The sequence below is a fragment of the Centroberyx gerrardi genome, chromosome 20, assembly GCF_048128805.1.
Source record: "Centroberyx gerrardi isolate f3 chromosome 20, fCenGer3.hap1.cur.20231027, whole genome shotgun sequence".
In the NCBI taxonomy this organism is placed as follows: domain Eukaryota; kingdom Metazoa; phylum Chordata; class Actinopteri; order Beryciformes; family Berycidae; genus Centroberyx; species Centroberyx gerrardi.
Window position 1 is genome coordinate 20,034,207 of NC_136016.1, and position 27,558 is coordinate 20,061,764.

General features: G+C 41.0%; 3 protein-coding genes across 5 annotated transcripts in view; 1 reads left to right on the forward strand and 2 right to left on the reverse strand.

The window, feature by feature from the left end:
- arhgap17a (Rho GTPase activating protein 17a) overlaps positions 1-9,267 on the reverse strand; it is a 33,666-nt gene extending 24,399 nt beyond the window's left edge. For 2 of the 3 annotated variants that reach the window (XM_078290677.1, XM_078290676.1), the window contains exons 1-2: positions 8,799-9,262; positions 649-688 (exon numbers count right to left, since the gene is read on the reverse strand). In XM_078290677.1, coding sequence (XP_078146803.1) covers positions 649-688; positions 8,799-8,851 — 93 coding nt within the window. In that variant the 5' untranslated portion in view covers positions 8,852-9,262. Of the gene's footprint in view, positions 1-648; positions 689-8,798 lie in introns of all 3 variants that reach the window. The other variant, XM_078290675.1, reaches the window with a different exon arrangement.
- A 2,337-nt stretch (positions 9,268-11,604) lies between these two features.
- LOC139911844 (uncharacterized) lies at positions 11,605-13,554 on the reverse strand. The gene is made up of 2 exons (XM_071899449.2): positions 13,347-13,554; positions 11,605-13,220 (listed from the first exon to the last, which is right to left on the reverse strand). The coding sequence occupies exons 1-2, from the start codon at positions 13,522-13,524 to the stop codon at positions 11,719-11,721; spliced, it is 1,680 nt and encodes a 559-aa protein (XP_071755550.2). The 5' UTR covers positions 13,525-13,554; the 3' UTR covers positions 11,605-11,718.
- Positions 13,555-17,251: 3,697 nt separating this feature from the next.
- lcmt1 (leucine carboxyl methyltransferase 1) lies at positions 17,252-26,392 on the forward strand. Its single transcript, XM_071899445.2, has 11 exons — positions 17,252-17,634; positions 17,919-18,010; positions 18,770-18,891; positions 19,171-19,247; positions 20,221-20,282; positions 20,435-20,537; positions 22,185-22,305; positions 22,747-22,848; positions 24,200-24,291; positions 25,042-25,139; positions 25,854-26,392. Exons 1-11 carry the CDS (start codon positions 17,549-17,551, stop codon positions 25,874-25,876), a joined length of 978 nt encoding a protein of 325 aa, XP_071755546.1. The 5' UTR covers positions 17,252-17,548; the 3' UTR covers positions 25,877-26,392.
- Positions 26,393-27,558: the final 1,166 nt, after the last annotated feature.

Below are 27,558 nucleotides of genomic sequence, written 5' to 3' on the forward strand. Positions count from 1 at the left end.
AAACTGTACTCTATTTTGTAGTGTTTAAGGCCACATTTATAATTGTCAGCTTGCATAAAAATCATACTTACAAACATAAATCTTAATAAAAACATATTTATTGACACAGATTAGGCTTACCTGACATTTTGACCTAATGTATGTGCTCCATTTGTGCAACCATGCCATTTTGCTACTAGCATGCAAGGTTAAGGGAAGCTGTGCATCAGCAAAACATGTTCTATTGGAAAAACATTTTGTATTTACTCTTCAAAAGAACTATCAAACTATCATTTGATAGGAAAAAAAGTATTAAAAAAATAAGTTTACTTGGATAATTATTGCATTTTAAACAACTTCACGTTATTTCACATTATTTTAGTTTTTAGTGTTCCACTTTTTAGAATCAAAACTGTGATCTAGGCTAATATTCAAAACTTTGTTAGTATGAATACACTAATGCAAACCCTGACACAGATGCTACAGGATAATTTTGGACTAAAAATATTCTCTAACATCTGTCCGATGAAGCCATGTGAGTGAGTGCAACCAGGGAGTGAAATGGGACAGGGTCTTGTCTTATGTCACCGCTTGACATCTGCTGCGGTTCCAGTGTTGAGTCAGAGTCGGTCAGAGGTCTACAGAGTGAGCGGCAGATTAATTATTTACCTGTAAGAGGTCATCGCTGAGGACTTCTGTTTTCTCCGCTCTGTGGATGAGAAAACACAACAGAGAGGATAGAGATTAGCGCTGACAGATGAGGATGGGTGATAAGTGTTTATACTGCATTGCACTGTACAGTCATTGTGAAAACATCTGCCAGCTTAATGACACTGCTCCTGAAAGACTGGATTCCATGCCAAGCTCGAGCAAAACTAAAACAGTGTTAGGTATTAACATGGGCAAGCGTGGGAATGTTTCAGGAGAGGGTGGATCTCTGTAGTTCGTTGCCATAGCAAACTGACAAGCAAATAGACTGTAGCAGAAACAAACTGGTACCCAGAAGGCGTTTAATGCAATCTCTCTTCAAACTACATGGCTGCTACAGGCTGAGGAATAGATACTAAACATTTTATAACTTTATAGCTTTGATAAAATACAGTAAAAGAGAAGATTACATTTATATGTGACTCGACAGCCTTCATTGTTCACATTTCCCTGGCCGGTGCGGGAGCAGGAAACAGACGACCAAATTAATAACACAGCTTACATGATATTGCAACATCACCCATATTAAAGGTTCTCGCCCTAGACTAGATTAGAAGACCTTACGTCCAATGCCTTTCCTTTCTAGAGTGAGCTACCAAGCCTCAGCAGGTGGCTTAAAAGAGCGTCTTGAAGATCTGCTTTGCCCAACTCGGCCTACATGCCATGTCGAGAGGGGCGGGGTGGGGGGGGACTTTTATAAGCTTTGAGACAAGAGGCAGCATGAAAAGTAATGAACTCTGAAAAGCTTCAATTATCTCTCATTATCAACATTACAAACGCACAGATTCAGGTAAGCTGAATGAGGTAGAATCATACAGAAAGCTTATTTCTACTGTTAAAACTCATGTTTGCTAGCAGGCCTGATGGTGTCTTGTACATGCCGGCCAAATGGCCCTCCTCCGCCTGAACCTATTAATAGTAAACTAATAGTAATGGGCCTGGGGAGGTCAGACAGATTAGATTCACTTAAAGGGAGAAGGCTGGGAAACACTGGCTCAGCTCATACTGCTTATCAACACCTTCACAGAGGCTGGTGGCTGTGTCTGCTAGCTACTGTTGCTACTGGAAAACAGCTATACTGCAGTCAGAGGGATTTAGTCAAGTGATTGGAATAGAGAGCTATCCTGTACATGCAACTCTCAGGCAGACTCGATTAACAAAATAGCACTGTCTAAGATTGACTGTGGGATACCAAGTAGGAAGAAGAATATAAAGGATGTTTGTGGGTGTGAGTGATAATTCATGTAATAAATCATATCCTCGTTGCCATTTCAACATCCCATTTTCGGTATTCCCCCAGTATTTATGGCAACGGCAGGATTATTGTGGTTAAGAGGAGGCACAGATGTCACATCATGAAGCGTGTACACACACACACACAAACCTACACACTCTCAAGTCGCATGATTATGAGCTATGAAAGGAAAAAAACTTATATGATCAGCCTACTGAATTTCAGCAAAACATTACAAAAGAGATATGAAGGTGGTGTAAGTACAATTAAAGTTCAAAGGAATTTGTCGTTGCGGCATTGGTGCTGAGACAGATCAATAACTTACGTAACAGTATTGACATGGTACAACATGATCTCATATACGGTGCAAAGGGGCAGTGTGACAATAAATTTCATTCTATGTACATTCAAATTTCAACAAGTATGTGCATTTCAAGAAGAATGACAATATTCTGAGTGAAACTAATGCTGGTAAATTTTGACCACGGTTGGCAAGTTTGTCTATTCTACCAGCCACTTGGGTAACCATCCACCATTTCGAGGGTCTATGTCCTTCTAAAATTCTAGTTGGTTGGTAAAAAAGTGAACATGGCTGGTGAATGTTTGGATTGTGCACAAAAAAAAGCTAGTTCCTGGCGCTCTCTGGCATGATTTAGCATTCATATAAAACTACAGAGGGATTTCTACAGCTTTACATCTTGGAGCCTTAAACCTGACTCTTAAGTATTGTGTGATATCTAGCCCATCTAATGTGAAGTGAAATGGATAATACTGCCTATAGGAAACTAATGAACAGGACTCCAGTAAATAATACCTCTATCCCCTCTTTCTCTCACTCTTCACTCCCCTCCCCCTCTGCTCTTCCACTTTACCTTCTTTCGTCTACCTTTCATGTCCCTCCCTTTAACTTGCGCAGATAGTCCCGGACTCCCGGTAACGGTATTTTGTAGTGTTTCGTCTAAATCGATGTACAAACTTTTCCTAGTGTAAGTTCAACCTTCTAATTGAAGTGACCTGCAGTCAGCCGCTAGACTGCGTTTTGGGTAACTAGAGCTCTGAACGAAGCACGGGCCCTCCTCCAAAAACTGGTCTCTGTGAACTATAGTAACCTCGTGACAGCGGCGGACAGCTGCTTTCAATTACAACACAGAGGCAGGGGGAACAGGGAGAAACAGAGACTGACTGAGAGAGGGAAAGATAGTTTGGGGGGAAGAGGGAGAGGGAGAGAAATACAAATAGGGAGGGGGGGTTAAAGGCTCCAAGGTGCCAAACCAGAATCATCTAGAGACTAGAGAGACGACTGGAAAGACATTTTCGGGAGGAGTGCCATAACCAAGATGGTGAGGTCACACATATATACAGTGTGGATCTCCAACCCCCAGAACCTCAGAAACCTAAAGACAAGACTTACAGCTAGCTGGGGGGAAATCTGAGCCACACACACCATAATGTACACACACACATACACACACACACACATACAGAGGATAATTATGAAGCCACAGTATGGAATCCATGTTCTGGTGTAGACTATATGTTGTATGATGTCTGTCAAAGGATTGATCTCGAAAACCAGTGTATTCATCAAGTAGGCCCAGCTTTTTGGTGAAAACAATACTATGGATCATAGACTAACTGGTCCCAATCACATTAGGAGCTCTTATAAAGGCAACGCTTGTGTGAACCAGCCTCACACAGGACTGTCAGAGAGGCAAAAATAGGCTGCCTACAGCCTGGGTCCCAGAGCAGAGCAAAAACAACAACAAAACAACAATTGTTTTGCCTGCATCAGCTGACCTAGAGCGAATGGAGCTGACCCCACCGTGCCTGACAGAAGCAGCAGCCTTTGGAGAAAGTGTGTCACTGTGCGCTGCATGTGACTTATTGACAACAAGAGATCCTCGCAGCGCAGCCGTGGCCGGTAGTTCAGAATGGTAACCATGGTGATCTACTATCAAAGTGGAAGAGGAGTAAGTGAATACTGCAGCCATAAGCACAATAGAACGGCTGTTACCGGCCACTCAACACAATCAGCAGGCTGAGGAGTAGGTGGGGTCTGCCTGTTATGTTTGCAACAGTTGGCAGCTTAAGGCGCATAAGGTAATGGATACTGGACCCAGATGAAAGGAGCAGGGAGAATAATTGAGTGACTCAGCCTATACGATCTCCCTAATGTTGCTGATTGTGTGGGCTATTACGCTTACATTAGGCCCGGGCAAGAGCTGATCTAAAGTTAGATCAGAAAATTGATGTGTTATCCGGTGTGTGTTATGGTGGTGGCATTAAGATAAACCAAGGATAGGCTAAAATCATGCGTCATGCACAGAATGGCAAAGTGGCACGCTTCCTTCCTGGTGTGTCAGGCCTTCCTGACAAACACTGGACACTGTGTCCAGACATTAGGGCTGCTCAATTAATCGTAGATAGTTGTATATCCCAACTTTAGCCTATATTTAGACAATTAATAACCGTGTAATTAGACAATACTGAAGTGTTTGTTATATTTTCAGTCACCCTGACAGCTCCGCCGGTGTGGTATATCAAGCGCTTCCATTACGTGTGACCAATCACAACCTCTGAATGTGCAATGTGCACCCACGTGACCAAAACAAAACATGGACAGGCACGCAGAGAAACCTTAAATAGACCATCTTTGGAAAAACACAGCAACAAGCAAAGTGGAAAAGAATGGATAGACCCAACGTTAATAGCGTCTCGCCCATCACTAGCATTACCACAGAAGCGTCACAGCTGACACACCTTTTTCCTCAAGGCACGGGCCTGTTGACAGACAGGGAATGGCCCAGAGATTTCTGGCCTTGTTAATTCAACAGCTGTGTTTAGATTTATGACTAATCTATGGTAAAAATGATGTGATACTTTGTTGATCCCTGTAGGGAAACACCCGCCTCCCTCATTGTCAGCCACAGCGGGGTTTCCCAAACAATTTTCATATCAGGAACCCTCAAAAAGATCTACATTAGATCCCATAAGATTGCGTCCCTAGGAACTCTATTTTAAGATTTTTGTAGTTATTTATTACTTCGCACAGAATTATATACTGTAACTGTCTAAAGTGTAGGTGGGGTGATAACAACAGTAGGAGAGGTTACATCTCTAATTCAAACAGTTATCCTTATACATTCTGCCACTGTGCTAACCTGTAGCAAAATGAAAGTGAAATAATAGTGTAATTGAACTATTCCTCATTTTGCTGACCCCAATTTGGGAACCACTGGGTATTCACAGATTCTCAGAAAACACTTCAGCAGACAGGGTTCAAAAGCATTTTACCGAATCCAGCATCAAATCTGCTTATCGAGTCTGTATCCTTTCGAATCCCTTATCAAACCTTTTCACATAATTTGTTAAAAAAGGGACAAAGAAAATTTCATAAATACAGTACTCATTAACTTTTACGTGATGCCACAAATATTGCATTTCACTGTATTCTCATTTAATTTTAAGAAGTGTGCCCACGCTTCTGAACGCTTGTGTCAATCCGCCATGTTGACAAACACACTGGGAAGTGGGGACCGGGGACACAAGCATATGACATCATCAGGAGGGTGGGGTCGTTCGATAAGAGGGTTCGTTTGAATTGGAGATTTTTGAATCCGGGTATTTTGCTAACTTGGAACCGGTGCCATTTTTTAACCAGGTAAAAGGAACCCAACCCTTGGGAACACAAACCCAGCTGATGCTAGTTATGTGTTTGCATTCCTCTGTCATCAGTTCACCTGAGTGTAAACGTTATCTCTGAACCACCGCATGACTCCCCCTGTTAGCAAACTCCTTGATTGGGCCGCACCTTGTGAGTCAGCGATAATCAAACTACTTCCTCAGCTACTGTCGGAGTCATCAAAGGTTGTTTTGCTGACAAACAGAGGCGATATCAGTATCATAGCAACACAACCAAAATCTATGTTATAATCAATAGAGCACACAATTTTGATCTCATCTTGGGTCTGCAGAACTGACCCTTGACTGTTTCTCTATCTTTATGCAGAGGGTATTTATAGTCTATGATAACCTACTCAGAGCTACTGTACTCTATTAAAGGTGTCACTATCAAATCAACCTGCAACAAGCGTGGATATTTGAGGCCAGGGACTTCAAAGATAGCGAACAGAAATAGCCTTCCACAGAGAGATAAAAATCCTATCCGTGTTCCCTGGAATGCATCACATGCTGTTTTTCACTGTGCCTCCCTCCACCTCAGTTTTTAGTCTGTCTGTCTCTCTCTCTCTACATCAATCTCCCCAGCTGTCTCTCTCTCTCTCTCCCTCGCTAGAAGCACTAGCAGCACTTCTCTGGGAGGCAGTTTCCTGTTTGTAGAAGAAGAAGGAGAGATTTCCTCCGAGCGGCTGAGTGCTGGACACAGTGTTCTGCCTTCGCACAATCACAGGAACCCAGGGGGCAGCGGAGAGGGCCTCAGCGTTCAAAAGTTTTGCAGACGCAGACTTATATGCAGGCAGGCAGGCAGGCAGGCACACACTTCATGGACAATACCCAGAGTGCTTGCTTGCCCTAATCCAAGCACTGACAGGTCACTCATTCAGAGGGGTTGGCCTGTGTGTGCGCACCAGAGACGAACACTAGCGTACTTGTGCACACACGAGAGAGACTAAATCATGCATACACACACGCACACGCGAATGTCTGCTTTCTGCATCACACTCCCTCCTGTCCTAATTTACTGTTGGTAAAGTACAGTCAGGAAATGATGAGTATTCCAGCAGCCCTGCTTCTCCTGATCCCGAGCTTTGGCTGAGGGAGCATTAGGGCAGATTCTCTCTGTAGACTCTGCAGATAGGGTTACCGTCAAATAAACGCTGCAGGAACGGCAAGAAGATGGCAACTCTTGTGTCTGGCTGCTTCTCTGCCAGCCACCCTGTCTCTGCCAGTGTAATAATGCCTCCCATTGCTTTGGCTGAAAATGAGGACGAAGGCTGGCTTTGTGTTTGGGAACTAGTCTAGCTTTTTGTTTGAAAATAAGACTAAAGCTAGGCCTTCATTATCTCTGGCTACATTTCTGTTTTTTTTACCTAAATGTATTGTAATGTTCCCATTTGTATCCATTTGTGTGATATTGATCTGTAAGTCCAAGCCCCTAATGATTGGTGCAGAGCATGATTACCAAGTTTGAAGATGGGGCTGCATGATAATAGCTAAAATGATAATCCTAATTATTTTGATAGTGACCACAATTATAAATCATGACAAATTGGTCTACATGATTTGAGGAACACAATTACTTAACAGCTGTTTTGGTATCTTATATCAAAATCTTGACTATTTTTACCGACAGCGCAGCAGACATTCTTATGAAATGCAATATTTCAATATCGCCAATATGTTTATATTATATGATTATTAATTGTGGAAACTAAAACCACAATAAAGAATCATAAATGGTGAACTGTGCAGCCCGATTTGAAGATGACGCATTATTGTTTTCACCCTGTCAGTAGCTTTATCTGGCACCTTCCAGTACTGGGTGTACCCGCTGTCTGGCCGAGGTGCTACCACTGTTGACTCCCACACACAGACACACACACACACACACACACACACAGGAACAAGCGCAAACAAATACCCGCACAGACACACAAAACACCACTCATCACAAGAGCCAATTTCCCTGGATGAAAACATCCGCTGATGCGTCTTTCCCTCCTGTCCGCACAAGGCCGGGCCAATCACATCACTACTTTGAAAATCCAGTTACAGAGGTAGACTTTGTATCATCGTACATTGGCATAATGACATTAGTTAACAGGCAGAGCTACTGCAGAACACGTTTTCATTATTCAGATGTCTGCCCTTTCTCCAAAACTGGATCCATTAAGCTATTAGCCTGGGCGCTGCAGCCAATTTCAAAGTCAGAGGGAGAGAATGCTTTAAGTGCAGGCTGATACTTATCTATCTTTTAAAGACATTAACCTCTTTTAGATGTTTGGCGTTCATGCTGGATGTGTAGTGTTTCATGTGGAGTGGCTCTTACTGCCACTTTATCAACACTGAGTGAAAGTGGGCATTGCTATAGCATAGAGTATATAACAACTCATCCATTGCTTTAGCACATTAGTCTTGTTGTATTGTGTACTTGTTTTATAGAGCCCACAGTAGCTGCAGTGCTCTAATCACTGTCTCCCAAAAGGATGTTTTAACTCTTCCTAAGCTATGCAGGGGCAAGTCAGGGTGGACAGCAGACAGGGCAGGAGAGGCTTAACCCCTGGACACAAATCTGTGCCAAAATTCACCATCCTCTTTCACTATTTCACCAGGTAAGATTAATTTTGAGAACAGAATAAGACCTCCAAATGATGGACAGTGACGGGGCAAAGTGGCTGGAAGACAAACTCTCCAGCCAAGGCAAAAATGCACCATCATTTAGCTATTGGCTGGTTTTAATTTCCCATCTTGATAGTGGACACAAAAGCTGGCTGATTCATTCTGATGATGAGGACATCTGGTTAAGTCCAGACTGCAGTGTGGACTCATGCACACATCAAGGAAAACAATTAGCACTCCCCCTCCAGTTATATTTACTAAGTGTCCTATCCTTACTGGTTGCCAGCCATAAAACCATTGAGTGAGACATTTATAAAAGACTATTCTCAATGTCCAAATAGCCTCCATTGTTTAGATTAGCGACTTTAATGTAGTAGAAGTCGTCGTTCTCATTTTAACAACATTTTTTAGCCGTTATCAAACGTTCTACTAGAAAGTAATCTGTGGGAAAGTAGGTGCAGATTAAATAACGGTTAAAGCTCAGCGCAGCCCTTGGAAGTCCGGGCAAAATGACTGAAAGGACTTGTTTGCTAGTTTATTGATGAGCTTTAAGTTAGTAAACAACGTTGACTTTACTTACCTGCCAACTGTTTGATTGGCGAGCTGTTTCATCCGATTGAATTGTTTCTTCATCTTCAGTCCCTTGCCAGTCGAGTCTTCCTACGATTCAAAGCCGGACACTTTGGTTTGTCATGAAGTTCAGACGGCCTTTCCCCGTTTATATTTTCCTATCTGTCGTTATGACAGGGAAAAACAAGCGAGAGCCATTGAACCCAAAACCAATTAAAAATAGTTTGTTAGCTTAGCTAGCTCCTAAGCTAGCCTTTTCCAGGTGGAAATTTTAGAAAAAAGTTCCCTTTCGGGGTGACGGCATGATCCGCGAACCTCCTTTTAAATATGTTTCCATACATTAAACTCCCCAAGTAAGCCGTTAACTAACTTTCACTGGCTCCAGCTGCTTTTCATAGCTCGTCTCGCTTGCTGTCTGACGTTAGCCGACTAGCTAACGTTAACGTTATCAAGCTGGATAATCCGTCGGCCGCTTTTCCCAGAGCGGGGAGCCGACTGAACAGCAGCTCACCTCTGCCAGCACACAGCAGCGAGCAGCAGGAAGTAGACGGCATCATCTGCCATCCAGCACCACCTCCCCCTGGCCGCCCCGTCCGGGACCACGGCCGGGGGGAATGTAACGAGGTACTTTACTGCGTTACTTCCATTTAAAAGTAACTAGTTATGTTACAACGTTTCTTTATTAACGGTAACTATTTAGGGTATTTTTTCGTTACCCACTGTAAATACATGGCGGTAGCTATTGCTTGTGATGCCAAGTGTTATTTCACGTCATCACTCCCCTTTCAAGATAACTAGTTACATTACAAAGTTACTCTTTAACAGTAACTAGTTAGGGTGCTTTTACGTAACCCACTTCAAAGACATGCCGTAGCAATGTCTTGAACTGTCAAGTGTTACTTTACTTCGTTACTTCCTTATAAAAGTAATTAGACTGTTACTCTTTATTAACAGTAACTACTTACGGTACTTTTACGTTACCCACTTCATAAACAAGTGTGCTATCGGCCATTGTTTTAAAATGTAAAGCAAGCTATTGCTGTTTTCATAAGCCAATCAAATTTTTATCAAGCGTTTTTTCCCCCGATTAGCAGCATGTTGTCTGCACGAGATGCTGAGATGATTTTCATTTTTTCTACTTATTTTAATTTGCGTTGAAATAAATGAAACAATTAGAAAAAGAAAAGCAACGATATTCTAATTTTAAAGTGGAAATAATTATGGTATACAAAAAATGAAAAACTAAAGCGTTAAGTCACTAATTTAATTACCACAACAAAGTAATCTGAGTAGGCTACTCTAGCGCATTACAAAGTAACGCGTTACATTCGACGCTGCTGTGTGTGTGTGAGAGAGAGATAAAGACAAAGAGAGATGCAGGTTAAAGGTTAAATCAAGTTTAATATTTAGCGGCTTAAATATGTAACACTTCTGATTATTCAAATAGGCCACTAGTTTCTGGTCAGTCAATAAAAAATAAAATGTAAACAATCACATACAGAAATAAGACATTAAAGAAACTTGATCTTTTACACTGCAGCAGCAATCTCATTGCTGATCCAATATAATAAGTGTCTAAAGGGAGTGACGCTGCTTCAACATTGCCAGGGGTTTCCATGTTGTAAAGTGAGCAACATATTCATTCATTTTCTTTACCGCGGGTCACTAGGGGCTGCCTATCCCAGCATGCAATGGGTGTAAGGCAGGGAAAAACCCTAATATAATACTTCCATGGGAAACACCCTGGACAGAACACAGGAACACAGATACATGATCAGTCACACTGACCATTATACCTAAGGACAATTTAGAGTCTCCAATCCACCTGACTTGCATATCTGTGGGTTGTGGGAGGAAACCCACATAAAACAAGGGAGGCACAGCAGGGCTGGGAAGTGAGCCCAAGTCCTTCTTGCTGTGAGGAAATAAGGCTGTGAAATGTTTTTTAAAACATTATTTGCAAAGCCAGCAATAGAAAAACGATCCAAAAAACTTTGAAATGATGCCGTTTTTTTTCTTGCTTGGTGTGAAATCAAGGCAAAGACACACAATCAAGGCAAAGAAACACATTATTTAAGAGAACTAATTTTGGCACATCATCATTCAGTACTGGGATTTGAACCCATGTCCTTCTTGCTGTGAGGCAATAAGGCTAAACACTGACCGAGAGAGTGAGAGACACCCATTTAAAATGAAAATTACAGATTTTTCTCATTAGTCCTTTGAAGAGTCAAATGTGTTATGTTTCTGAGAGACCAGCTACAGTGAGGAAGAGTGAGACAATAAGCTTTTCAATTTCACAGCTCAAAGTAGCAAGTCACATCCAAACTTCAATACAGATTTCATAACAGATTTTTCTAACTTGAAAAAGTGGCTGTAGAGATCCATCTGCATTTCGGCTGGTGGCCTGTGCCAATTTCCCCATCCTGGTATTGATATCACTTTGAATATGCAGTACATACAGTTAGGGCTGGGCAATAATATCAATTATAATATCATTTCAATACTATCGAGTATCGTCTTTCAGTTGAATCATATCGTGATGATATGACGATACTGTGATACACAATATCGAGTTTTGTTTGACATCACAAATAACATTACAGTGCAGTTCAATGGGATGAACAATTTGATACTTTTGATATTGTGATACACAATTCTGTTGTCTCAATTGATAACAAGCAAATTTAAGAAATTGCCAAAATGAGGTATGAAACATTTTAAGGAATCTCATTTGGAGATTTATTAGGTTTATTTGACATCACACTTAACATTACCATGCAGTTCAGTAGGATGAACATCAATTTGATTATTTAACACGATTTTGCAAATATAAGCCATATCAAGATATATATCTATCACAAAAATTCCTTATGATTATAATAATATTGATTTCAATCATATCGCCCAGCCCTACATACAGTAAGTTCCTATGAATTCTCTTTGTGAAACCTCATGTGCATTTTACAGTTTGTCTGGCTGATAAATCTTTTAGGGCAAATATCGCACTTATATCGCTTCACCCCTGTGTGGATTTTCATGTGAGTGTTCAAATTTTCACTGCTGATGAATCCTTTGTTGCAAATATGGCAAATATGTGGTTTCTGGCCAGAATGAGCTTTCATATGTTGCTGAAGACCCTTCTGCTGAGAGAAGCCCCTGCCACACAGATCACAGACATATGAAGAATCCTGCGTGTGGACTTTCTTGTGAATGTCCAGGTTTCCAACAAATTTGAATTCTTTCCCGCAAAACTCGCAGCTGTACGGTTTCTTCCCCCTGTGAGCTTCCATGTGCGAGTTCAGATTTCTCTGGTCGCTAAATTCTTTTCCACAATCTCTGCAGCTGTACATCTTGTCCGTGTGAACCGACATGATGTGTCTGATGCAGGTTGTCCTGTGGGTGAATTTCGCTAAGCACATTTTACACTTGTACGGCTTCTCGCCCGTGTGGATCCTCATGTGGCCGTTCAGAGCCGAGGACTTACGGAACTTCCTGCCGCAATCTTTACAGCTGTATGGCTTTTCACCGGTGTGGACTCTCAGGTGGACTTTTAATAAAGCTTCTGTAGTAAAGTTTTTCCCACACGTAGCACAAGTCCTTCTTTCTTTTACGTGACTCTCTAAGTGGTGAGTCAAATTCTCGGAGGAATGCAGACACTCTCCACAAATGCCGCAAACGAATTCGTCGTTATCTGCGTGACAGGAGACGTGCTTGAGCAGATTGGCCTTATAGCAGAAGGTTTTCCCACACAGTTTACAATGACAAGGATCAGAGTGGCTTTGCCTTTGCGGTTTCACGCGGGACTTTGTGGATCTCTTGTCACTGTTTGTTGCTACGGCATCGTTCAATTCTGAAGTCTCAAAATCAGACTCTGAATCTTCACCTTCCACATACGTTGTAATGGATCTCTTACGCTTTTTCGCAATCTCTGACTCTTTTGATTCCAGACTCTCAAAATCTAACTCCAATCCTTCCATTTCCTGATAGGACTTTGTAGGTTTCCTGCGCCTTTTTAATAGTTTCCCCCCATCCAAATCTTTTTGCAACGCCCCAAAATCTGACTGTGATCCCTCACCACTTTCACTCTGGAAATCCTCACTCTCATCTTCAGAAAAGTCAGAGGAGAGGGGCTGGCAATCAGCTGATGGCTGTGTTGCTTCACATGTCTCTACTCCCAGTTCTACTTCCATTACTTCAGTGGATTTCCCAGTATTCAGATGAAGCAGGGTCGCTTTACCTCTATTTTCCATATTATGGATTTGGTTAAGACTTGAAGTAGTGATGAGGTCCAGGTCATGTTCACTTTTCACACTCGGAGAAGGAGAAACTGCAAAAATAACAATATCATCGGCTGACTCTTCTGCTCTTTGACTAGTTGGGATTTGCTCCTCTTCCACTTTAACCTGTGGAGGCACTGGCTTCTCCCGTCCTGCATTCACAGTGAGGGAAACAAATAAGATAAATCATTCAACTGGAGTAAAGTTATAGCCATTCAGAAACCACTGCAATATGAAGAAAGTCTGTATGTAAAAAATACAAAAAATACGCTACAAACCTTCTATTAGTACTTTCATGTCGGGTTTAATAACTATATTTAGCATTTCTCGTTGCTCCTGCTCCCTCGAGGACTCCTCATACTCTTCTATTGTTTTTTCTACCGCACCGCAGATCTCTTCGGCTGCCGCTTTTAATCGCTCGTTGACAAAAGCTCTCAGCAATTCCATTTTAGACATTTTAGAAGAGAAAAGTCCCCTTTACACCAACTAATGTTAAGCTAATGTCTCAGCTCTTGTCGAAAGATGGTGCTCAGTGTAAACATAAAAGGTGCATGCCGGGATAGCGCTGGTATTTCCGCCAGAAGCGGAAGAGGCGTAATCACAGCTGCAAGCCCGAGGGACTTTTATTCCCTCAGTAAAGTCTGTCAGGCAGCCGGCTCCTACGTGGCTGCCTGTCAACACGCCTTTCTGCACTGAGCCAACCACAAGTGCTGAGCAAACTGCACAACATGCCAAAGAAAAGGCTGCAATCTATATACTTTGCTTATGAAATCTAAAAAAAAACTCCCAAGAACCTCTCCAAACTTGCCTTACATGATTTCTGATAGCCACAAATCACGCCTTTTAGTGTGGTATTAGAAACCTCATATGACTTGATAAATATAGCTAAACTAGACTTGATTTAAAGGCAAGTCATCTGCAGTTAGCTGACTAGCTAGCTAGTAGCTAGTGCCAATAATTTATATGATTTCTCCTTAAAAACAGTCATTGTTGTATCACTATATGTTTACACACACACTTCAGTGGTATTCTCACTTCTAAAAGTAGCACCGGACTGCCAGACTGAATTGATTCCTGAAAGGCAGCAGGTACAAAGTGATACTAGCTACATGCTGTTGAACAGTCTTTTAGCATAATGACACCTTAAGCCTCTCAGGAAGCTAATAACAAGTTGGCCACTGCCAGACAGTCTGAATAATGTCAGATGAAGCTAGATGCCTGACAGGAAGCAAACTAATCAATTGTAAAATGCAGTCTGGCAGGCCAATACTACTTTTTAGAAGTCTCCCCCAAGTTGTGACAGAATATCATCGACTTGTGTGTTCTCATGTAACATGATGCAACAATAACTATTTTTAGGAAGAAATCATAATAGCACTTGTCCACAATTTTAGCTACTAGGTCAGCCACCTATTAAGCTAACAGGATTATCATGTTGTGCAGTTTGCCCAAAAAGAGGCGTGGCAGCCTTGGGAATTGGCTCCTCACCATGGATGTATTAAACTGCTCCTGACAGGCCGTCCTGAGGGAATACTAGTCCCTCGGACCAGCCTGAATACCGGCTGCGCTTGTTTTTAACGCCGGGGCGCTTGGACTTGACGTAGGCGGAGTTAGCTGATAAATGTTACATGCGCCACAACAACCAGAGGACTATGTCAAAAATCATTAATAATCATGTCTAAACATTTTTATTAAATAAAATATATCAGAAACAATAAAGAAACTCAAAGAGAGAGAGAGAGAGTTTCCTTATTGTTTCTGATATTCTAATATTATTAATATATTTAATAAAAATGACATTGTTTATTAATGATTTTTGACCTACTCCTCTGGTTGTTGTGGAGCATGTGATGCACCACCAAACCTGTAGAAATACAGATTTAAACCAATTTATTTGTATTGTCACACCCAGTAAGTGAGAACTAATTAAAATGTATACCTTCACATATCGTGTCTTGGAGAATCTTTATGTCTTTTATTGAAAAGAATTATATAAAAAAATAAGCCATGTGTTTCTGAAAAGTTTTTGGTCAGTATAAAATGTAAACAAACAAGTGTGTATACAAAGTAGGAATTGCAGCAGAAAATTGATCTTTTAAACTGCAGCAGTAACAACAGTAGCACAACACCAGTGCTGGCAATTGATTCCAAGTCCTTCTTGCTGTGAGGCAATGAGGAAATGATAGTTTTTTCCCCATTCGATTCCGTTGAACAGCCAAATATGTTATGCCTCTGTGAGACCAGCTACAATAAGGAAGAGTGAGAATCTAAGATGAGGTTGAGGAGACAATAAGCTTTCCAATTTTAACGCTCAAAGTAACCTGCAGAAGTGGCTGCAGTAGAGAGATCCATCTGTATTTCGGCTGGTGGCCTGTGCCAATTTCACCACCCTGGCATAGATATCACTTTGAATATGCAGTACATAATAGTATACTTAAGTTCCTATGGATTCTCTCTGTGAAACCTCATGTGCATTTTACAGTTTTTCTGGCTAATAAATCTTTTAGGGCAAAAGTCACACTTATATGGTTTCTCCTCTGTGTGGATTCTCATGTGTGTATCCAAGTTTTCACTGCTAATGAATCCTTTGTTGCAAATGGTGCAAATATGTGGCTTCTGGCCAGAGTGAGCTTTCCTGTGTCTTTGAAAAGCCTTCTGCTGAGAGAAACCCCTGCCACACACATCACAGTTATATATAATGTCCTCTGTGTGGACTTTCTTGTGAATGTCCAGATTTCCAGCATATTTGAATTCTTTACCACAAAAGTCGCAGCTGTACGGTTTCTTCCCTTTGTGCGCTGCCATGTGTGCGTTCAAATTACTTTGGTCGCTAAATTCTTTTCCGCAGTCTCTGCAGCTGTACATCTTGTCTTTGTGAATCGTCTTGATGTGTCTAATGCAGGTTGCTCTGTACGTAAATTTTCTAAAGCACATATTACACTTGTACGGCTTCTCGCCTGTGTGGATCCTCATGTGGCTGTGTAGACATGAGATCTTGCGAAATCTTCTGCCGCAATCTTTGCAGCTGTACGGCATTTCTCCCGTGTGAACTCTCATGTGGATTCTTAATAAAGCTTCTGTGCTACAGTCTTTTCCACAAGTAGGACAAGTCTTTCTTTCTTTTACGTGACTCTCTAAGTGGTGCATCAAATTCTCTGAGGAATCCAGACGTGCGCCACAAATGCCGCAAAAGAATTCTTGATTATCTGCGTGACAGGAGGCGTGCTTGAGGAGATTGGCCTTATAGCGGAAGGATTTCCCACACAGTTTACAATGACAAGGATCACAGCGGCTTTGGCTGTCTGATTTCTCATGGGACTTTGTGGATCCCTTGTCACTGTGCCCCAAATCTAACTGTGATCCCTCACCATTCTCTATTTCACCCACACAATCCCCTCTGTCTTCATTCTTAACTTCAGGAAAGTCAGAGGAGAGGGACTGGCAATCAATTGATGGTTCTGTTGCTTCACTGGTCTCTACTCCAGCTTCCACTTTAATTGTTTCAGTGGATTTCCTAGTATTTAGCTGAAACAGGATCGTTCTACCTCCATTTCCCATATTCTGGATTTGGTTAAGACTTGAAGTGAGGTCCAGGTCATGTTCACTTTTAACGCTTGGGAAAGGAGAAACTGCAAAAGTAACAATATCATCGGCTGACTCTTCTATTCTTTGACTAGTTGGGATCTGCTCCTCTTCCTCTTTAACCTGTGGAGGCTCTGGCTTCTTACCTCCATTCACCACGAGATAATCTATGAAGTAAGGAGTAAATAAACACAATAAATCATTCAACTGGAGTAAAGTTGTAGCCATTCAGAAATAACGGTGATATGAAGAAAGTCTCTATGTATAAGATATGCTACAAACCTTCTGTTAATATTTTAATGTCGGGTTTAATGACAATATTTAGCATTTCTCGTTGCTCCTGCTCTCTCGAGATCGACTCCTCATACTCTTCTATTGTTTTTTCTACCGCACCGCAGATCTCTTCGGCTGCCGCTTTTAATCGCTCGTTGACAAAAGCTCTCAGCAATTCCATTTTAGACATTTTAAACGGGAAAAGTCTGGTTTACACCAACTAATAACTAACGTGCCAGCTCTCGTCGAGAGATGCTGCTGCACAATGTAACACAAAAGTTGCATGCCGGGATAGCACTAGCACTTCCGGCAGCAGCGGAAGAGGCGGGGTCGCAGCTGCTAGCGTCGTGCAAGTTGTCATTAGCAAAGCATAATTCATTCGTTAGATATTGCATAAGTTCATGCGACTCCTATTTTGTTTGTTGCACAAAGATAATATAGTAACCCGACTGTGCTCACGGTTGAATTATTCCTGTCCCCTCTTAGTTTATACGCCCGCCTGTCAAGTTTAGCTAGCAAGGTTAGCTAGTAGCTAACCAGTGTAATTACAGCAGGTGGACGGGATTCTGTAGCTGCTGCTTACAGTTTTAATGTTAACCAGCTAACGTTAGTACCAGGCTCATTGATGGCAGCTCGGCAACCCCTCACAGACACGGATACTGCCGACGAAGCAGTGAGGGCAACTTGTGATGATGCAACGACATGCAAAAGGTAAATACAATAGCCTGACTAATCATTCATAATCATGGCTTTAGTCTATACAGGAAGCAACAGAAGAGCTGTTGCATGTCAAAGGTCACACTGTCAGCTGTGTATGCACTAGATTCAGAGTTAGTGCACACACTGTATAGGTATGGAATAAATCATCAAGACTATATTAGATAGGGTTAGAATTTGTAATGTAAAGCAGGTCAATAACATAAGAAACAGAAAACCACACTGTATTCCTGGAATGGAAAATATGATGACCCAGCAATACATCATTTGTTTTCTAGGTTTGCTACCAGTAAAGGCTACTGGAAAGACCCTTACGTCCAGTACTTTGTGAGGTCGGTGGGGGAACGGAAGGCTCCTGAGATCAATAGAGGCAAGTGATACAGTCCTCTTTTTAAAAAAACGTTTTTTCTTTTTTCTTATTACAACAGTAGGTTCACATTTTATGCGAGAAAGAAGAGTGGAATTACATGTTATAAGCCAGACTTTAACTCACAATATCATCAGTACACAATATGAGCGCAGTCCACAACAAGTGCCACACAAGTGATACTGTGTTAAAAGAATGTGTGTGTAGTAGTAGTGATAATTTGCGAGATTGCTGTTTATATAACCAGCTATCAGTGTGATAGCTGTGCTTTACAATATGGTTATTGAGGAATAGTCAGCAATAAATTCCCACAGTGATTCCTTCTGATCCTGCTGTTACTCTCTTACCTTTTATGTGATTGTGATTGTATTTTGCTTTTGTACATAGTAGCATGTTGTTTGTGGTTTTTTTTACTTTTGATTGTCTTGATTCTGCTGTCTTGGCCTTGTCTGCATTGAAACAGATTATTGATCTAAGTGGGACTACCTTGTTATACACAAATAGGACTGAGTGTGTTAGATTGTCAAAGCTTCTAATATTGTTGAATGTCTACATAACACTTCCCTATGTGTGATCGTATGCATTTTGTACCATTTTAATCACTTGTCATCACACTTATTTCCCCTACTGTGACAAGTCAGGATGCACGAATGGACTGAGGAATGCCTTTTGACATGTGACCTAGTCCCTTGTGTGTGTGTGTGTGTGTGTGTGTGTGTGTTTTGCTAGCTGATTTCACTGTCGACTCGTCTCCTCTGACAGGTTACTATGCCCGTGTTCGAGGGGTGAATCACCTCCTCGATGCGTTCATCCGGAAAACAGAGTGTGACTGTCAGATAATCAACCTGGGTGCCGGACTGGACACAACGTTCTGGAGACTAAAGGTATGCAGCAAGGCAGCGGTGTATGTGTGTGTGTGTGTGTGTGTGTGTGTGTGTGTGTGTGTGTGTGTGCTGGTGTAAGAGAGCACACACACTCACTGCCATCACATTAATCTGAATCTGACCTACCATTGCTCTACTAGCAGTTTTGGTCATGTCTGCTCTCATTAGGCTGCATCAGAGTAAACTTAATCTGTCTTCAAGGAAAGGCACAAGACACAGATCTTTATTTTGTGTGTGTGTGTGTGTGTGTGTGTGTGTGTGTGTGTTTGTGTATTACAGGATGAAAACCTCATGCCTAGGAAGTACTTTGAAGTTGACTTTCCAACTGTTGTGGCCAGAAAAATACACAATATAAAGTAAGAACACTGTCTTTTTTTTTGGCGTCTGTCTGTGTGTAGACATTCTTGTAAACACCATAACTTAAGAACAATACATGATAGAAACGTAATACTTACATACATCACAGGTTCTCCCTATACAGTAGATGATCTTGGAGCACCTTGCTGCATAAATTTATATAGTAATGAGGAAAACCTATTTTCTTGAAACCATTATAACTCCTTAATGCTTTAAGATTCATATTAATGCCACCCATGTGTTATGTGAAGACAAGTATGTTGACACAGAGATACTTGCCAATTAATGCATGAATTAGTTTAATTAGTGACCTCATTAGCAAAACTAGTTATTTTTAATATATCATGGTGATTACGATGGGATATTGGGCAGCTCAAGCTCTTGTATTTTATGTTTGTGGCTTCAGTTCTGTAATGTAGTGTAGTGACCTGTGGAGGGAGACAGAGTCCTTCATTGAAGAAACCAACAACGCATTGCTTGCTGTTGTATGAAACAATTCAAGTGTGTTCATATGCTACACTTGTAGAAATGTCCTGGATAATGGCTCATATTATGCTTAAGGTCCTATACATGATAAGCTGTTTATTGCATCTTCATATTCCAATCACATTGTATAGTATGTATCTTGTATAGTTCAATGAGTGCAATATTACAAATATTCCAAAGGAAACTGATCAAACAGATATGATGAAAATGACCATTAAACTAGATAAGGTGCACATGCTTCAAGTTTATGGCTAGTAATGTATATAGGAGCTATCTTATTAGCTCACCTGTAGTAAAAGGGATATGATGTTTTGAACGTTTTTTTAATGTTTTCTGAAGCAAAGACAGAATATTCCAAATTATAAGGTAATAGAGGTGTGCATGTAAAAGCCCTGATTGTATTGTAGCTTTAGACTTTAAAGGTTTATTGCTGAAATGCAGGTTTGCGTCATGAAATGCAATGATGTCATTGTCTTTCTGTGCTAGGACAAAACCGCCCCTGTCAAAACCGCTCATCGAAACCCACTCCACAGACTCCTTACTACTGGGTAATGAACAAAAATCACAACTCTAATTATTAAATGAGAAATTTGTTTTAAGTTTCACAAGCAAATAGTCTTCATTTCTTGCCAAAAAAAATCTATCTATTTGTATTTTTTCCACCATCCTTATGATCTTGTGTGTGTCTGTGTTTGTTCAGATGGCCACAGCCTCGACTCAGACCGCTACTGCATCATCAGCGCAGACCTCCGGGACATCTCAAACCTGGATGAGAAACTCAAGAAGTTTCAGCTTAACCCAGAGTATGTGAAAATTCATTATGGGTTTCATCTACACTGCCAGTCAAAAGCTTGGACACACCCGATTGAATGTACTGTTTTTCATTCTCTTAAAGCCATTTTGATCTAAAGGCTTCTGCTTAAATGCTTGAAATTTGTTTCTTAGACAAATATAAATAGTGAAGTTGATCCTATGTATGAATTTCTTTCCAAAGCCTTTGCCTTTCCATCAAGGCAAAGGGCGGCTACTTTAAAGCATCTAAAATCTAAGATAGTTTTGATTTGTTTAACACTTTTTTTGGTCACTGCATAATTCCATTTGTGTTATTTCATAGTTTTGATGTCTTTACTATTATTCTAAAATGTGAAAAATAGTAAAAACAAAGAAAAATGTGTGTGTCCAAACTTCTGACTGGTAGTATAACTCTTTGAACATCATGACCCCCCCAAAAAATTGGTTTCATATTGGTCATGTCTATTCATCCAGAAATATGCCAAGCCGCTGACGTAGCCTAGGTTTGGTAGAAAGTGAAACTTGACATGAGGTGGATGAAGTATTGTTTTATGTTATCTGTCCGGAAAAGATCCATTTCTTATTTCTTTTCCTAGCACTTCTCTACGAACTGAAGCTTATCTTACCGTTGCTCTCATTGTAAGTCACTCTAGATAAGAGCAACAGCTGAATGCCTGCAATGCCAATGTAACCGCGCTTTTGTTTTTTTTTTGTCTTTTACAGTAGGATGTGAGGTATGGCAAGGTTATCTTTTTTTCATACGGTAGGATGTTTGGTATGGCAAGGATATCAGAGCTTGGCAGAGCGCTCTTCCTCAACTCGCAGCTTCACATTCATAGGCGTACAGAAGCTGGAAGTTGTGCGATGACAGCTATCAGGTCCCTGGGAAAGTCTCCAGTTTTCCATTATTTTACCATCCCGGGGTCAAAGAGCTGCACTTCCTTTGATATATTGTTAAAGATGTGGAAACGGCTCCCTATATGCACTGGCCTGGTGCCAACTGTCGATTTATTCAGGTTTCATGGTCTTTATTGTTTAAGAGCGAGGGTCTTTACTTCCTTTGTGCTCTGCCCACCAACACTATGGCCCATGGGCCAGAGTGTTGTACTAAATGTACTTTCCTGCTCTGAATACAATGGGTGTTATAAGTAGCTCAAGGATCAGTGGGCACATTCAAAATTTGATAATATTGTAGATTATTACTTACATTTATGAAGAGTAGCCTCCATCCGTATGAATCCAGTCTATATTATTTTCTGTGCGTCAGCTGATTAAAGCAAATCTTCTGCGTTAAGACCGATTTATAGTTCTGCGTTGAAGTGTCATCATAGCTACGGCGTAGGAGTTTGCGGTGCGGTGTGACTCGCCTGCTTCGTATTTCCTCTTACCTGTATCCGGCTGATGTCCACTGATAGTTAAGACAACATGGAGCAGATTGAAGACAGACGAGCTGATGAGGTTCGCAAATGCAGTATGTTAATTTGTAGGACACCTCGTCTCCGAATTATAAAAACTACCAGATGTCGCTTGATTCGTGGCGAGAAACATCCCAGAACACGAGTTTCAGATATGTAAACACTACTACTTCTGCTGTTATTACTATCTCTCTCCATTAATAATGACGTTGTTGCGGTTATGCTTACCTCTCTCGCCTCCAGATTGCCCACACTGCTCCTGTCAGAGTGTGTGCTGGTCTACATGACTCCCACCCAGTCCTCCAACCTGGTGCACTGGGCGGCGGACACCTTTCACACTGCCATGTTCATCAACTACGAACAGGTAACCAAAATGAATTATCTCCTTCTGATAGGAAGGAGCTTCTATTAGCCTGTCACCATCGTAGGAAACGTTTAAATTCACTTACACTGCATTCACTGTATTTGTTGAGAAGTTTGGCTGTGGATAATACAATATTAAAAGATGTGAGCCTCTCCAGATTTCCTTTTGGTTTTCTAAAACTTCAATAAGCCACATCCTATACGCCCATACATACAGACTGCTTCTACACACTTCGTATTTCATTACTTGTTTGTGAAATATTTGATGAGTCACAATTTGTTGCACTTGTATGAAGATGTTGGGTGGTAATCCAGCAGAGGTTTAAAATGTATGAATGAGTGTAGGAGTACGTGTGTGAATGTGTGAGTGATGTAATAACCGAGCCTTTCTCAAAAGAAAAAAATAAGGCTTCATTCCATGCATCCTGGTCTGTGTATCCAGGTGAACATGTCGGACCGCTTTGGCCAGGTGATGATAGAGAACCTGCAGCGTCGGCAGTGCAACCTGGCAGGAGTAGAGACCTGCCAGTCTCTGGACTCACAGGTAACTTCCAGCACTCACTCTCTGCTTCACAGACACCGCATCACCATCAGCAACCTCTCTAACTCTGTTGGGTTCTTCTGGCATTTCATAGAGGAAAAATCCACCTGTCTCGGATACTCTTACTCTTATGTTCAATGCATTCTAGGAGTTATTTTGTGATGAGATGTTATAATTGACTGTTTTTGGTGAACGCACTCTTCCTCAATGCCTTTTAACCCCCAGAGAGCAAGCCTGAACCTGTTGCTTTCAGACCACTATGTACACTATATGTACAGTATATACGTACTGAGAAAGCATTTTCATTCAGGTGTGAGTCAAACATGTCTGTGATCGCTGCCGTGCCCTGTACTACTGTACTTGTGGCTGCATTGCATTCTGGTCTATTGAGGCTACTGTCTGTGGAGAGATCGGTCTCTCTGCCTCTTCTACGATGGATTTCTTCCTGTATGATTGTTGAATGTCGGTGCAAAATAGAAAGAAACCCTCGCTCTTTGATTCTGAGGGACTGACACCAAAAGATGTTTACCGTTGATGTTATAGATATTAGAAATTTTGATTTAGATATAGATTTTTTTTCTGCTATTAAACTCCATTGTGGCCGTGCTACATATCTCTATGTGACGTCACATCTACAGTCTGTGTTTGGCCAGTTATCCACAGGGATAAGAAAAATGGCCCAAAATGCTCCAAGATTACACCATTAGTTGTTTTTTTTAATAGCGGTAGTCACAGTGAAATGAAACGATGAAATGATGACTTTTTCACTTTTAGATATATATAGATATATTGGACACCTTTTTAACAATAAATGCCAAAACATATACATTTTCTTGTATTTTTATATTGGGTTTTTTTATATAAAACTATAACTGTGTTTCTCTCTCTAACTGATATCCCATTGGTTTACACTTATGAATGATCCGTCCCTGCGTTATGTCCCACCTTAATGTCCTGTTTCAACAGGAAATATATCAAATTAAGGAAGCAAGATGCTGTCAAAATGCGGGTTCATTGTGTCTTGGGGTGGATTTTTCCTGTAACGTCGCTACTAGATAAGCACAAAGGCACAGGAAGAACATCAAGAGTGGGGCTAGTAGAAACATCAGCGGTGTGGGTCCAAACCCACTCTCGCTGTATTTACTATTTACGGTGCATCACCTCTTCTCTATAGCACTCACAATGTGGAACTGCAGTCAGGCCCAAAATACTGATTTAGACGTCTGTTGCTCACACTCTGGGTTATAAAGCTCTGTTCCTTGTTTTAGCTTTTAGTGTTTTTTCTTTTTCGAGAATATCAACACATCATATCTTTGTGTGTGTGTGTGTGTGTGTGTGTGTGTGGTGTCTTCAGAGGGAGCGGTTTCTAAAGGCAGGCTGGGAGCACGCTGACGCTCTGGACATGATGACTGTCTACAGTGTTCTTCCCCAGGATGATGTGGCAAGGTGACAACAGGCCTCCAGCACTCATGATCCCTTCATAAAGCTTATTTGTTGAAGGTGTAAAAATGAAAACAGCATTTCATGGAGATAACCACTTACAAACCACCTTGAGATACTCCAGTTGTACAAAAACTAGTATATTTTGTTAGATATACACTTTATACCTTCCCCTCTTTCCTCTCCTAAATTCTCACTCCAGCTTCTCGCCTCAGCTATCATTTCCTCACCATTCAGTCACATTTTCACAATAGAGAGGAGTAAGCTAGCCAATTACAGCAGAAATGCCAACACAAACATCTAGTGAAGAGGTATTATATCACCATGCTTAATACTATAATAATAAATTCTGCTTTTGTCATTTGCTTTTTTTGGCTTGAAAACAAGGCTTTTAAAAAAATATCTTGTGATGTCGGCCGCTGGCTTGTATTCTCCATCATTGAGCAGTTGAACATTTGAGTAGTTAGGGGGGAGTGGAGGGAGGGAAGAGATTGGGAGTGTACAGGCCAGAAAGTGACTTAGTAAGTAATCATTGATGATATTGATTAACAACCTATAACCCCCACAGTTATATTATGGTCATACTTGCTGCCCCTTTAAATGTAGATATTCTTAAATGAAATAACTCATCTAAAGGGCTTCACCATTTCTTCCTGTTGTCAGTTTAAGTTAAAGCGGGTCTAGTCTTGTATACAGTAGCTTGTTTTGCATTTATGCTTTCAGTCATTATCATTACCTGTCATTTACTCCTTCCAGAATCGAGCGCCTGGAGTTCCTGGATGAGAGGGAGCTGTTGCAGCAGCTCCTCCAGCACTACAGCATCTGCTGGGCCACCAAGGACAAGCTCAAACTGAGTAATGGACAATTTCTGTTTCAGTTAGATTTCAGGCCTTTAGCTGATGCACTTAAATGGAGCAGCTTACAGTGAGTGTGTGTGGTTGCTTGTCTTGCTTGTACCAGACACATGGCCGTTAATGCAGTGGTTCTCAACATGGGGTCCGGGGACCACCAGGGGTCCTTGAGAGAGTTCCAGGGGGTCCCCAGCAAATTGATGAATTGTTAAACTTGTGAGTTATTTCATTTACAAGAAGTTAACACAATTAGAGAATGTAGAAGAATGACTGTTTTGATCATAGTTTCACTGTTATCTCTCTACCTACAATACAGATAGTCATGGAATTCTGGACAAAATCATATCTGACAATAAAAATATTCTCAGATTTGGGTTCGAGAGACAAAATCTCATCAAATGGGGGTCCGCGGCTCTAATGTGGACTAAATTAGGGGTCCTTGATATGAAAAAGATTGAGAATCACTGTGTTAATGGACACACATTAGCTGTTGTAAGGAATCAAAGCTGTGACCGCTCAGTTCCAGGATATTCTCTCAAACCACTAGGTCACCCTGCTGCCATTTATCTATTTATTTTACTCATACTCTTGTATCTACTCATTCAAGTATCATCTTTTCCATTCATCCCACCCGTTCTGATGCCAAATGATGAATAAGTTTTACCGTGTATCTGGCGCAGTCATTTACAAGAACAATATGTCGTTCTGTTTCCTCAGGTCTGGCGCAATTGGCGTTCTGAGCGTGACATCGCGGCACCGTTGGACTGGCTTGGCGTTTGTGCGTGCCACGATAAACAACGGGAGAAGACCTGTGGAAGAGGAGATGCAGGGAAGAGGAAGCCCTTACTCCCCGTCAAGCCCTCGTCTGGAAGTAGTAAAAGTGTGAAAACTCTCAGCATCAGCAGAATGTTTTTATTTAATGAGTTTTCTTTGCGTCCCTTGTGTGATCGCAGCGGTGCGTGTTCGAGATGAGGGGTTATTAGGTCGAGAGGAGACGGGGTGTGACACTAGACTGGCACTGAACCACGTCATGCCCATTTTACTCATTTGCTCACAGCCTTATTTTGTGTGTGACTACACAATCACTCACACTTCCCAAAATGTCATTTCGAAATATCTACATTTTACTCTTGTTTTTTGAGGATTAAAGAATGTATGACGTTTTAAGGATTTCAGATGTCTTACAGTTGTCCTTGTCGGGTTTTTATGTGCCATTTTATGTTTATTTATTGATCAGCTGTACTTCCCAGACATATTTTCTTATGATAATAGAAATTGGGGATTCCAGTAACACACATGCATGTGTTGATTTTTAGTGTGGAACTGCTAGATATGCATTACGCTACCACTGCTGGTTAATTTATATTTGCCTGTATCATGTTTTCTATTCCCGCAGCTAGTTTTCTTCAAGTAGTAAGAAGGACGTGCCAATTCAGTTTGGAATAGGTTATATTTGATGAATGCTGATAGTGCAGTTGAATAAAGACATTTTTTTGTGTAAAAATCTGTTCCGCTCTTTATTTCTATACTTAATTACAGATGACATTAAAATGAAATGTGATTTTTTTGTGTCTGTGTGTATTTAATTGTAGTACTTTACCTGTCAAAAGTTGTCAAAAATGTACTAAGTTTTTCATTCTCTTAAAGCCATTTTGATCTAAAGGCTTATGCTTAAATGCTTGAAATTTGTTTCTTAGACAAATATAAATAGTGAAGTTGATCCTATGTATGAATTTCTTTCCAAAGCCTTTGCCTTTCCATCAAGGCAAAGGGCGGCTACTTTAAAGAATCTAAAATATAAGATAGTTTTGAAACCCTCATCCTACCGACTGGGGTACCCGCAGACCCCAGAGGTATACTTTTTGTCATATCTCACAGGTGCTTTATTCTATCATTCCAGTTTTTCATGACTTTGTCAATCGATTTGTTCCTAATGACTTCATATCATTGTTTTCTGTTTCTGTTTTAATTAGTGCTTTTTAAAAATACCAATGTATTGGGGTCCTGGGGGACCCCAGTCAAAAGCACCCAATTCCGCCTATGCAGTTTTAATAGATGGAACTATTTATTGAGTTCATGTTTGCCACGGGTCCTAATTTAAAGTATCACACACTATCAGGGGGGGTAGGGGCACTCTGTCAGTCATTTTGAAGGAGACAGACACAGATGCAGCAGACAGATTTCCTCATGCGCTCTGTCGACCCTAAATACTGCTCTTCCTAAGGTAAGACAATGTTCAAAGTCAGAAATACAATACATCATTTAATTAACTGTAACTTTCCTAAAATAATAATAATCTGTTTTTTTTTCAGATGACATTAATTACATAACTAATAATGTTTTGAGAAGAAATAAGTTAACATTTTGCTATGATGGTTGTTTCTTACAGTAGTTTATTCTTGGGGTCCCCAGGGACCCCAGT